General features: G+C 36.5%; 1 protein-coding gene and 1 long non-coding RNA gene across 6 annotated transcripts in view; one reads left to right on the forward strand and one right to left on the reverse strand.

Moving 5' to 3' along the window:
- On the forward strand, window positions 1-11,157 carry LOC127554841 (uncharacterized). Of its 3 annotated transcripts, none has more exons than XR_007952083.1 (6): window positions 1-202; window positions 861-1,170; window positions 4,978-5,039; window positions 5,133-5,289; window positions 6,788-7,837; window positions 10,727-11,157. It is a non-coding gene; the product is annotated as an uncharacterized LOC127554841 (long non-coding RNA). The 3 variants fall into 3 exon arrangements; XR_007952084.1 differs by having other exon boundaries at window positions 6,788-6,894; XR_007952085.1 differs by lacking the exon at window positions 4,978-5,039 and having other exon boundaries at window positions 5,090-5,289.
- The window catches only part of DDX25 (DEAD-box helicase 25), a 27,783-nt gene continuing 24,715 nt past the window's right edge, over window positions 10,799-13,866 (reverse strand). For all 3 annotated transcript variants that reach the window (XM_051986729.1, XM_051986728.1, XM_051986730.1), the window contains one exon: window positions 10,799-11,194. In XM_051986729.1, the coding sequence (XP_051842689.1) occupies window positions 11,133-11,194 (62 nt within the window). In that variant the 3' untranslated portion in view covers window positions 10,799-11,132. The remainder of the gene's footprint in view (window positions 11,195-13,866) is intronic.

Raw genomic sequence — 13,866 nt, forward strand, 5'->3', positions numbered from 1 at the left:
TTCAGTTCCAAGGGGTGACATTTGAACTCTGAGGTGAGATAGTCCATCACATCTCACCCTCTAGGGTGTGGCTAAGAACCTGAAACTCTTCTGAACCAGAGACATTCACACATGCTGTTGGAAAACATTTAGAAAACCTCCCGGCCAGAGAGAAAACTTACCTCATTAGGAGGAGCTGAAAACATGCACCAAAGAGCTGATGGTGAGTTTGTATGTGTGACTGTGAGTGAGTGAGTGTGTGTGTGTGTGAGTGTGTGAGTGAGTGTGTTTTGCAGCTGCTTTCAAGCCTACCTAATGGGGTTATAACGAGACACTTGAATTGGTCTGTCTTTCTTAAAGATAGATAACCTATAAAGGTTCTTAACCTAAAGCTTTTTCTCTCACCAGAGAAAAACTTCTTAAAATTCTGAGTGACACATGATTAAAGATAATTTATCAGGCAATCATTGGATTCTCCCTCTCCCATTAGACTGTAAACCCTCTGGGGGCAAGAATTGTCTTTTGGCCCTTTTTGTATCCCTAATACTTAGTCCTGTACCTGGCACATAGTAGGTGTTTAATGTGTTTTGATTCCTGGCATTGTGATGAATGTTGATTATTACTGATTATATTATGATTATGATATTATGATAGCAATTATGATCGATTATGTATTATATAGGTCTAATTGTATCTTTCTAATCTGTAATTGATAGCAAATATAAATTAAATACATAGGAGGTATGTAGACATCCAAATTTTTCTCAAACTCCTTAGCTTAGTATTTAATATTTTAATATTATTAATACTTAATATAATTGATAATATTTTAATATTTTTCACTATCTGGCCATACAGTTTTATTTCCTGCTACTTTCTAGATAGCTCCAGGCAAGCTTGTCACCTTGTGGCTCTGAGGATATAAAGATTCTTGAAATGCCCTCAACATGGAAGGAATGCTATATTCCCTCCTCTTCACCTACCCAAATTTTACCCATCTTCTAAAAGCTTCATCTTGAGATTTGGTGTGAATTGATATAGAAGGAAACAAGAAGAAGCAGTAGAACAATTCCATGATGACCACATTAACATGAAGGAAAACAACTTGGAAATATTTCAGAACTCCTTTAAGGCCAACCTTGACTTCAGAAGGATGATGATGGAGCATGTCTCCTGCATCTTTGTAGAGAGGTAATGGACTAGAGATTTGAATGAGATATCATTTTCAGATGTCACCAATGCATTGATTTTTTTTTAGTTATTTGATTACGCTTATTTGTCACAAAAAAGAATTTGTTTCTATGTGGAAGGAAGGTGTTAATGGGAAGTAACAGAGATAAGTCCCTAAAACATTAAAAAAAAATACTGAGGGAAAAAGAGAAAGTTCAAAAGGTTAAATAAACAAGGTAGCTTTGTTATCACCTTGTTAAATTTTATATGCATTCACTTAAAAAAAGCAAATACTTATTTTTAGTTCTTTCTTGTTGACAATTGTTAAGCTCATAAAAAAATTAAAAGACCCATTTCCTTCATATAATTTGTGTCCAATATCTCTAGTACACACTCATCCCACTTTTTGGAATTTTTAGCACATATACACCATCACTACACCCCATCCTACAGGGTCAGAGACCAAGGCACTGACAACCATTTTCTTCTAAGTAGGTCATTTATAGTACAATTGGTCTCATCTTATATGTCTGACTTCCAAATGGGATTGCAGAATGTGAAAGATGAGAAGCAGCACAGCATAATGAGATGATTTGGCACCAGGAGGACCTTGGATTCAAAGCTAATTTCATCTCTTCTTTGTTGTATGATCTAAAGAGGGAACTTAGCTTTGTTTTTTTTCATTTGTAAAATGGAGATAACAGTACTTGCCTGCCAGGATTGTTGTGAGGATTAAACAAGATATTTCTACAACTCTTTATAAACCTTAAGGTACTATAAACATACATACACAGACAGACAGACATATACACATCATTTCATTTCTAGGTCTGCAGTAACTGTGGCTGCAGAACAGCTATAGAACCTGCAGGTGACAAATTAACTCTCCAAGGTTTGCTTCTCTTGATGATGGCAGCAGCAATGGAGAAGCTAGTAAGGAGTGTTGATCGGAGGGTACTGCTGTTCCCAGGGCTCCTAAGTTTAACTTCCTATTGTGGCAGCTGGTCAGCAGCTGGTATTGATAATCCTAGAGATGGAGGGGCTCTTCTCTACTAGGGTTGCTCACTTCACTCCTTGCAGGAGATGCGTTAGAGTAGGGACAGTAATTAGGGGAGGGGGTGCATAATTCCTGGGATTCTCAGATGTTGGGCTAACTCTCCTGCATTTTCAGGGGAGGTAATGATCAAGATCAGGGCTAGGGGTTTTGACTCCCTAGAACATGCTACTTCTGTGACCTCAGGATGCCTTCCCTGCTATTACAATTAGGCTACCTTGCCTACCCAGGGATGTTATGGATGGAAAGCAATTTGCAAATCTAAGTAATATATCAAAGTCAATTATTGTTCTTATTATTTCTTCCTTATTGGAATTGTTTCTGTATCTTCAGGATTATATTTCCAGAGAGCTTCCTCCTATCCCTCCTTGGCCCACTTTCTTTGTGGAATTTTAAGATATGGAACCCTATTAGTCCTTTTTCTGATTTTATTCTCTCATAATCTGATGTGAGATGTTAGATTCTACCTATGTTTTCTCCATCACAAATGCAGTTACTGCAGACCTAGAAATGAAATGATGTGTATATGTCTGTCTGTGTATGTATGTTTATAGTACCTTAAGGTTTATAAAGAGTTGTAGAAATATCTTGTTTAATCCTCACAACAATCCTGGCAGGAATTACTTTCCTCCCTTTCTCCTTACCAAATCTCCAATCAGTTCTAATCTACTTCAATGGAATAGGTCTGAATTGTTGGTCATGTATTTGTCTAGTTTAGCAACTTCTCTTACTGCTTTTTCCACCTTTTAAAAAATTAGAATTAAAAAAATATATTTTAAAAAAATATATTTTTCCAACTTTGAAAGAATGTAATTATCATCAAACCCTAAAACTTACCTACTGCTCTCTTTGTGTCTGAGAGAGGGAATGTCAATAGATATCTGCATAAATCATGGCTTAAAAATCTAAAAGCCATACTAAGAAATCTTTTCTAGCTGTTCTCCTCCCTAATCTATAACTCTCTTTTTTTTTTGAAGCCTTTGCCTTAAATTGTAACTAGAGATTAAAATGCCCCCTAAGGTCTTCAGTTTTTTGCCTAGGATCTCATATACTTCATATTGTTTTTTGGTTTTATCATTTGTGCCCATTGAATTAACAGAAATGGGTAGTAGCTATCAGGTATGGAAGGTCCTTGAGTATGTTCTATTTATGTATGTGAGGAATATATCAAGGATCTCTATTGTTAGCATCAGCTTGACAAAAAGCTCTCACTTGGGGTGTCACCAATTCTCATTACTTCTGTCCTCCCTCTGACACTAAAAAGTTTCTCTGTTCTTTGTCTTTGACAGGTCTTATATGGAGAATTACATTTAGATCTGGGAGCCACAGTTTATATTGAAAAGTTGGATGGCACTAAGAGGAAGGCAGCCAGGTTGTTCAAGGGGTCTTTGGCCTATGTCATATGAGAACCAGTTAATGGGATGTTTATCTTGAAGAAAAGATAACTGGGAATGAGGATAACTGTCTTTAAATATGAGAAGGATTGTCATGTGGAAGAGAGATTAACCTTGTTCTGTTTGGCACCATAGGTTAAAACAAAAATAATGAGTAGAAGTTACAAAAGAACTAAATTAGACTTGATATCATGAAGAATTTTCTGGCAATTAAAGATATCCAAAGTGTTATGAGTTGCATTGAGAGGTGGTGAATTCTCTCCTTGGTCTTTTGGCAAAAGCTGCATGACTATTTGGGTATGTTAGAGTAAGCATAGATCATAATAGATCTTTGTGGAATAGACCACAAAACCACAATAGTTCCTTTCCTACTTTCAAAATTTGATGATTTTTGTGATACCTGCATGTAAACATTTTTTGAAATAGAAGTCATTTCCTTTTAAGAGGGCCCAATTCCACCATTTTGGGGAAGTCTCAATTACTCAATGGCCTATCTTTTTTCCTTTCTATTTCTAACATATTTTTAAAGTTTTCATTAAAAATTTGTATTATTTTTCCCTTCCCACCTTCTCTATTCCATTCTAAAGATAAGAAGAGGGAGAAGAAAAACAAAATCCTTGTGACAAATAGGTGTAATCAAACAAAAAAAATTTTCTATATTGGTCACATCCAAAAAAGTATGTCTCATTGAGTACATCACATTTCTGTAAGAAAATATATAGTTTTTTTTTTTCATCACGGATCCTCTGGAATCATGATTGTTAAATTGAGCAGAGTTCTTAAGTTTTTCAAATGTATTCCTTTTTTCAATGTTGTCACAGTATAAATTATTCTCTGATTTTGCCTGCTTCAATCTGCAGGCTTCAATCTTACCAGGCTTCTCTGAAATGACCTCTTCATCATTTTTACTATGCAATAGTATTTCATTACTTCATATACTTTGTCCATCAGTTCCTCAGTTTATAGTCATCCCTTTATTTTTATTTTTTATTAATACTGCTATGTTTATTCACTCTTTCTTTTTTTATATGTAATATTTTATTTTACCCCAATTCCATGTAAAGATAGTTTTCAAAATTTTTTTGAAGATTTTGAGTTCCAAATTTTTCTCTCTCCCTTTTTCCCCTCCCCCTAGTCAAGATAGCAAGAAATCTGATATATACATGTACAATCAGGTTAAATATATTTCCACATTAGTCATGTTGTAAAAGAAGAAACAAATAAACAAAAAAGTGAAAATTGTGTGTTTGGATCTGCATTCAGACTTCATCAGTTCTTCTTTGGTTATGGATGGCGTTTTCCATCGTGAGTCTTTTGAAATCATCTTGGACCATTGTATTGCTAAGAATAGTCAAATTATTCATAATTGTCATCTCACAGAGTTGCTGTTGCTGTGTACAATATTCTTCTGGTTCTGCTCACTTCACTCAGCATCCTTTCATGTAAGTTTCCAAGTTTTTCTGAAATCCATCTGCTCATCATTTTTTAACAGAACAAATGTATTTCATTACATTCATATATCACAACTTGTTCAGCCATTCCGGGGATGGAGCCAAGATGGCAGAGTGAAGCCAGGAAGCAGTTCAAGCTCTCTCAGTTTCCCTTGAGAACCAAAAGAAACCAAATCTCTGAACAAAGTCTGGGACAACAAAACCTAAAAAAAGATGGAATGAAACAATTTTCCAGCTCAAGGTAGGTTAGAAGGACTTCAGGAAAGGTCATTTTCAGTGGGGTGAAAGGTCTGGGGTCAGGAAGACCTAAATTCAAATCCTGCCTTAGACAATTACTAGCTGTGTGACTTTGGGCAAATTGCTTAATCTCTGTTTACCTTAATTCACTGAAGAAGGAAATAGAAAATTATTCCAATATCTTTGCCAAGAAAATTCCATGGACTATATGTGTGCTATGTCCATAGGGTCATGAAGGCACATGATTGAATGAATGAATAATAACAATAACAAAAAATTGATAGCTTGGATTTCCCTGACACATTTTTCTAACCTCCAATTTCCAATTCAAATTTAGATAACCCTCTGACTCTTTAGATTCTTTTTCTTCTTTCTTTTTGCTTAGAAGCATTTATTCTACATTACTTTGAATTACCTTATTTTTGTCTTATCCCCTTATTAGACTATAAGTTCCATGAAGGCAGGAAACATTAATTTTATCCATTGTTTTATCTTCCATACTACCAAGCACAATTCTCTCCAGATAGCAGGCACAATACTAAATATTAGTTATATAAACATACACTTTCTAAGAGTTGATCTGATATTACAACAGATACAATTCAAATTATTGGGGTTTTATATTTCTGAGTAGGTTCATCAATTTGCTTTCATTTAGGGGGGTCACAAATCATTAGATATTATTATTCCTCAAAAGGTGTGTGGATAGATGGATTGAAGATGTGATTTCTTTGCTGATCTTTTGGGAAAATCATTAATGCTCCTAACATGTGTCACCAAAGTGCAACATGTGAATTCTGAAAAGTACTGGCAGGGAACAGAATCTGGGATTTAGAACCAATAGACCCTGTCATAGGGGTGAAAGAGAGCAGAGTAAATTAATACTTAAGTTTGGGCATTAATTAGCTGATTTTTTTTTTTGCTTGCTGTATGATGGGTAAAGGTTGTGACTTAAAAGGTCTCTTCAAAAGATGAAACACTTCTTTGAACTTTGAAAAAATATCTTTCTTTCTCACACTCTTCTCTTTTGGAAAAGAACTGTTAATTTTCCCCCAACAGTTTCCTAACCTTTTCCATCACTGACCACATGGAGACCAACAGCTAGAAATTTTCATGGTCACCCAGCTGAAGAGGATTGACACTTTCTAAAAACCAAGAACAATTTCTCAGTCCAAGACTTTCCCGCCACACCATTAGACTATGGCCAATATATTTGCCTTTCCTATTAGAAGACTTAGCTCCAGCTCCTAATACCATGGTATGTTCAGCCCCTTGCTAGGTGCTCACTTACAACCCCCGCTAGAAATCCCTGTTGCTGCCCAACACAATAATGAATTCCAATATGTTAACAGCATTAAGCTGGCCAAGAGAAACACCTACTGGTTTTTAATGGACTGATTTCTAATGGTTAATGCCAAACAACACACAGCTGATTCACCCAACTCACAGATGTACTGAAGTCATCTGGCTGTTTCTCCTCTCTCTATTTAATTCTTCTCCAGGTTTTCAATGACTGAGGGGGATGACCTTGACTATGGAATCGGTGGAGATGTGAAAATTGCTTCCAGTTCTGGGCAGTGATCCGAGCTGAATGAGACAGCCCAGAGAGGTACTGACTAACCAAACTGGACAACCAATGTTAAGACAGCTGGGTTGCACACAGAGAGGAGCATGGTTTTGCTGCTTCCCAGGTGGCCAGACAAAAGGATATAAGGAGAAGGGCAAAGGGGAAGTAAGAAGAATGTCCACTGTTTGCAGACCCTGTGAGAACTGTCACTAAACAGAAGTTACTAGGAGGCTTGGGGGCTAACTAAAGATAACCAGTAGCAGATTTTTCTCAGAGATATAAACTGGGGTGGGGATGGAGGGAGGAAAGCAAACCAAATAAAATTTTGTTTAGGACATTATAAGATTGATGGAGTCTAGTTAAAAAAAGAGTCCTACTCAACCCTCTTCTGAGCAGAGAATGATACTCAATGTGTGGGAAATCCCTTGGCGACTCATTTCGGTTTAAGAACTGTTTTAACAATTACATTTTGACATTTTAACAATAATTGATTATTAGTGATTTGAAGAATATTTTCATGTAACTATTAATATATTGGATTTCTGCTCTTGAGAACTGCCTATTCATATCCTTTTGACCACATCAATTAGAGAATGGCTTTTATTCTTACAAGCATGAATCACTTCCTTTATATATCTTAGAAATGAGACCTTTGTCACAGAAATTTTCAGCAAAGATTGAAACTTTTTGGATAAGAGAAATGTGCCTATGGATATTATAAGGAGAAAAGATAATACTGTTAATTGAAAAAAAACAATGCTATGTTACAATAGAATTGGCTATGCTGTGAGGCACTATACTAATATATTTCATCAAAGACTAGATGACTAGTTGGAAATGGAACTATTTCTGCATTGGGAAGATGCAGAATGAATAACCTCTGAATTTTTTTGTAATTCTTAAATACCAACGTACATCGACTTCTACTTTGTGCTGGGAGATCAGAAATAATACATGAAAAAGAAGAGAAACACCTAGGAAGAAGGTAAATCCAAATGATGTCCCTGCACTTCAATTCCTGCCTTCCTAGTTAGTTACATTGTGTATTTTTGGGCCACTCTCATCTTATATATATAGGAATGATATTTTTAAACTTACTGTAAATTTAACAGGTTTTGAATTCCCCAAAAGGCCTCATCCTATAACAAAAAATAATCCCTCCCTCTTCAAATGTAGTGCTTCATTGTTATGAGCACTATCATTTTTTTAATTTAATTTTTATTTAATAATTACTTTATATTGACACTCGTTTCTGTTCCGATTTTTTTTCCCCTCCCTCCCTCTACCCCCTCCCCTAGATGGCAAGCAGTCCTTTATATGTTGGATATGTTGCAGTATATCCTAGATACAATATATGTTTGCAGAACCGAACAGTTCTCTTGTTGCATAGGAAGAATTGGATTCAGAAGGTATAAATAACCCGGGAAGAAAAACAAAAATGCAGATAGTTCACATTCGTTTCCCAGTGTTCTTTCTTTGGGTGTAGCTGCTTTTGTCCGTCATTTATCAATTGAAACTCAGGTCTCTTTGTCAAAGAAATCCACTTCCATCAAAATATGTCCTCATACAATATCGTTGTCGAAGTGTATAATGATCTCCTGGTTCTGCTCATTTCACTTAGCATCAGTTCATGTAAGTCTCGCCAGTCCTCTCTGTATTCATCCTGCTGGTCATTTCTTACAGAACAATAATATTCCATAACATTCATATACCACAATTTACCTAGCCATTCTCCAATTGATGGGCATCCATTCATTTTCCAGTTTCTAGCCACTACAAACAGGGCTGCTACAAACATTTTGGCACATACAGGTCCCTTTCCCTTCTTTAGTGTTTTTTTGGGATATAAGCCCAATAGAAACACTGCTGGATCAAAGGGTATGCACAATTTGATAATTTTTTGGGCATAATTCCAGATTGCTCTCCAGAATGGCTGAATTCGTTCACAACTCCACCAACAATGCATTAGTGTCCCAGTTTTCCCGCATCCCCTCCAACATTCATCATTATTTTTTCCTGTCATCTTAGCCAATCTGACAGGTGTGTAGTGGTATCTCAGAGTTGTCTTAATTTGCATTTCTCTGATCAATAATGATTTGGAACACTCTTTCATATGAGTGGTAATAGTTTCAATTTCATCCTCTGAAAATTGTCTGTTCATATCCTTTGATCATTTATCAATTGGAGAATGGCTTGATTTCTTATAAATTTGAGTCAGTTCTCTATATATTTTGGAAATGAGGCCTTTATCAGAACCTTTAACTGATGAGCACTATCATTTAAGTCTTTCCACCAACCTGTGATGGGAGGAAGTCAAGGTAAATCATGCAAATATTATCATGCCCATTTTACTAATGAAAATGGTAACAAATAGTGGAAGCTGACAATAAGAGAAAAAACATAGCTTTGGTCTGGGGCTTTCTGCATTATTTGCTGCTGTCTCTGCTGGATAACTACTTAGGACTAAGACATGTTATTTAATTTTTCATAAATTGTGGGAAAGGTAAATACCTACCACTTCCCATCTGTTCATAACAATGAGAGTGGAAGATAAATTAAAAGAATTACAAATATTTTAAAATAGAAATATTTATAATGGGCATAAAACAAAAATCCATTTTGACATGAGTGTAAAGATATCACCTTCCTCATTAGTCATAATACCAGGTAAGGGTAAGGACTGATCATTTATGGCACCTGCATTGGGAATGGGTAAGTGGAAAGGACAGGAGGATGTGAAGGAAGGCATGTTGCTGGGGTGGGAAGCTGGCAAATTACCCTGGGAGGATTCCTGTCTTTTGGAACTTGGGGGAGGGGGGTTCATTTTAAATAGTAAATGTATTCAAGAAACAAATGATTCCAAAGGAGGGTACAAGAAGACACCTGGAATTCCAAATAAAAATCTCAGACTTAAAATCCAATTCTTGAATAGTGGTCCTTTAATAGGTGAGAATTCTCCCTGACCTCCTGGCTTTAATAGCTGTGGGATTTCTGCCAAGTCATTTACTTCCTGGGCGTGCATCATCTACAAAATATCTGATGGACTTGTTTCACACAGAGTTGTGTTTGTTAATGAGAACGTGTTTGGGACAGTACTTTGTAAACTGTGAGTTATCACTGTATCTTCACTAAAACTTGAAGGCCAGTGAGAACAGACACTGTTTCTTTGATTCTTTAGGGCTTCCTTTTCCAGCACAGATTGAATCTCTCTCACTCCGTGTGATTCTTGTTCATGTTCACAGAACATCTGCTCAACATGCTAGAGGACTCTTAACCTTTTATAGGTATCGGGAGAGGACCTAGGATATCTCTGCTTTTATAGCCCTCAATTGAATGACCTGACTGGTCCTTTTTTTTTTTTTTTTTTTCAATCAAATAATTGGGGCAAAAAGAGAAAAAAAGTTTTGCTGTTTGCTATGGCATTTGGAACAGTAGATTGTCATAATTCATAGCCTTCCACACACAGTATGGGCTTGGTAATAATCTATGGAAATGCAGAGGCAACAGGAAATGGTGGAGAGAGCACTATAATCAGCTCTAGATGCTGCTGGTGTGAATCCTGACCAAGATAACATGCTTAGTTGTGTGGCCAGGGGTAAATCACTTCTTTATCCTCTCAGGATCTCTGTTTAGACATTTTTAAAAAGAGTACTTAGATTTGAATTCTACTCAGAGGTCTGCTGAAAGGTACTTTGCACATCTTTAAGTGCTCTATAAATAGAAATTATTTTTGTTAATTAAAATTAATGACTTAAAGTATTCCCAAAATAGAGCAGGGTACCCAAGATGGTGATGGGGAAGGGGAAGAGAGTAGGAAACGACACACAAAAGATAAGCTCCCAGTTTGTTATACTGACTAATCTTTTCATTTCAGCTCCGAAGCTCATGGTGCTGTCGTCACAAGGATAAAAGACTAGTAAGACTCTACAGCCATCTACTGGCAAAATTCAAGGGATTTATTTATTTAGATTCATCAGTGCACTGTGGAATATGTGGAAGCCCTCCCCCCAAAAAATATATTTACTAGTAAAAAGATGAAGACAAATCCAGGTCAGAAAGTGCTCTTCAGTCTTTGGCCAATGCTGTCATATTTAACTGTTTTGAAGAAGAGTTAGGGACTAAAACTTAAGACCATCGGAACTTTATTTTGCTGCATGACAAACATGAGTTTTCCTTCTGAAGAAGCCTCAACAATCAAATTACAATTGTAGCTTTCTGGAACCTGTTTATGTACACATAAACGCATATGTGTTTTGTAAACCCCCTGTTAAATCTTCACTTTAATATTCAATCTTTTCAATTTCATCCATGTCATCTGGATCCAGTTGCTTAATCTTGCTGTCTGAAAGAATGTAAAAGGACACAGTGGGCAAGTCAATACCATTTCTGTAGGCAGAAAATCCATGAATTCTATCCAACCATTCCGAATTACACAGTGATAGCACTTTTAATCAACAAGATGCACTTAAAGTAACTTCTTTGTCAGAAACTTTGCAAAGACGACTAGAAATAACAGAGACGGCAATGAGATTTGCTCCATTACTGTACTGATGAGGTGACCCTGGGTTCTTGCAGAAAGGCGCTAAGGCAGGGCCTACACACGGACTATAAGTAATCTCCTGAGGTCCGGGCTAGCTGAATAAATTTGCAAATGCTCATCACCTGGATTGCAGTGATGAAAAGTCTGGCCACAGCAACTCTTAAAGCTTGTTAAGGCAGAGAGGTTTATGAACTGAGCCTGGGGTGATGGTGCCATTGCAGTAACTAAAGTAAGGTGATATTCTAAAAGTACCTATTCACATCTTCCTGACAACCACATAATCCACATAGACAAACCCAGCTTAGATGGACGACACCCTCAATCTGTTCTCCCTTATAAGGCCATGAACATCTATCTAAGTTATGGAATTAGAACCAGTACATAAAAATCAGATTCCCTTACATTAATTTGAGTAATTATTCTACCTTCATCACAGTATAGATCTATATCCACATATGTATCTCTGTGTATATACAATATCCTTCAAATGAATTCCCTCTGTGGGGCAGCTAGGTGGCACTGTGGATAGCATCCTGGCCCCAGAGTCTGGAAGACCTGAGTTCAAATTTAGTCTCAGATACTAGCTGTGTGATCCTGGCCAACTCAATTAACGCTAATAAGCTCCATCTTCTCAAAAAGAAAAGAATTCATTCTTTCCTACTAAGCTTGGCACTTCTAAGATTTAGTAATTAAGTAAAAATAGTCAGTCCCTGACCAGCTGCTTGATACTACCTTGGGTACTTCTGAACTTTGGATAAATTAGCCAAAAAGGTTACTGCAAAATATCTAGTCCACTATTTCAACTGACTATCTTATCTTTCCTAAAAGTATATTTGTTAAAAGCAATTTGGAATTATGCCCCTAAAGTTACTAAGATATGCATGACCTTTGACTCAAACATACACATCTTATGCCATAAAAAGATCAAAGAGAGAAAAAGACCCCTATGTATAAAAATATTTGTAGTGGCTCTTTTTGAGGTGACAGAACCAGAGACCATTCAACTCGTGTCAATAGATTAACAAACTTATGTATTCATATAATATTTATAATATTCATATACAATTTTAGAAGAAATTAAGAAAGGGATAATTTCAGAGAAACTTAGAAAGATTTGTATAGCCTAATACAGAGTGAAGGGATCAGAACCAGCGAGCAATATATGCTCTAACTACGTATTTTTTTTTTGGTGGGGGGAGGCCCAAGGCAATCAGGGTTAAGTAACTTGCCCAGGATCACACAGTAAGTGTCAAGTATCTGAGACTGGCGTTAAACTCAGGTTCCCCTGACTGCAGGGCTGCCTCCACTGACTCTATCCACTGCTCCTGCTAAGCACATTATAAAAACAAACTCTGAAAGACTAAAGAATTTTGATCAAGGAGATGACCAACTAAGATTACAGGAGACTAGTATATGAAGCACTCTGCCTACTTCCTAACAGTGGTTATGGACTGGAGATACAGAATGTGACATGTGTTTTTGGACATGGCCAAAGTAAGAATTTGCTTTGCCTGATTATGCATAATTGTTACAAGAGTTTTCCCTTTTTTCCTCCCCAGGGGGGATGGTGAGGTTGCATCAAGAAAAAATAAATGTTTTGAGAGCTGAAAAATGTAATTAAAAGAATGTTAAAAGTTCAAGTCAAGATCTATACAATGGGACTGAGAGTGCTTTGTGAATGAATCAATATTTATCTACTATGACTAAATGTTACTTTGTCTCAACCAGTACCTAAGTATTTGTTAAGCACATTCTGTGCGCCAGGTGCCATCCTAAGGCTGGTGACAAAAAGAAAGGCAAAAACAATCCCTGTTCTCAGGTCAATTAGTATTGGTATTGATATGCTTCTTTTAAAGTCCTATTGCAATGTCTCACTCTGGCTCTCAAAGCTACTACTGGCAGAAAACCTTAGAGGTCCTACCAAGCTAGAAAGGTCTTGAATAAAAACTTATATGAGAATCATCTGAACTACACAGAGAACATCTTGTCATCAAAAATTTGGTCATCAGGTATTGCATTATTTTGGCCATAGAAAGTGATAAAAATCTGCTGGAGTAGGTAAAAAGTGCAGGATGTGTCCACACTAATAAAAGCATACATTTTTGTATAACTGAAGAATGATGATACATACACAGGTGGGTCAGTGCCTGGGTACATCTGACTTTGTGGAATACTATGCTTCTTAACTTTAAAACTCTTGTCACTTAAGGATCCTGAAAGCCAGTTACAATGGCTCTGTCTGAGGAATGTGTCAGCAAAATCCACACATGCTGTCTGACTCCAGAGTTCCATAGTGTAACAACATTTTTTGGTGGCAAACTAATCTGAATCTTCACAATCTTTTGTGAAGTAAGTCTCTTGATTCTAAGTTACATACCTGGGTCTTGCTAATGATATTATCTATAAGTGTATATATTGTATATATTTGTTCTTTTCAGCAATATTTCATTTTGCAATTGTGGTCTATGTTTGGG

This window comes from Antechinus flavipes, chromosome 3 (assembly GCF_016432865.1).
Source record: "Antechinus flavipes isolate AdamAnt ecotype Samford, QLD, Australia chromosome 3, AdamAnt_v2, whole genome shotgun sequence".
Lineage (NCBI taxonomy): Eukaryota > Metazoa > Chordata > Mammalia > Dasyuromorphia > Dasyuridae > Antechinus > Antechinus flavipes.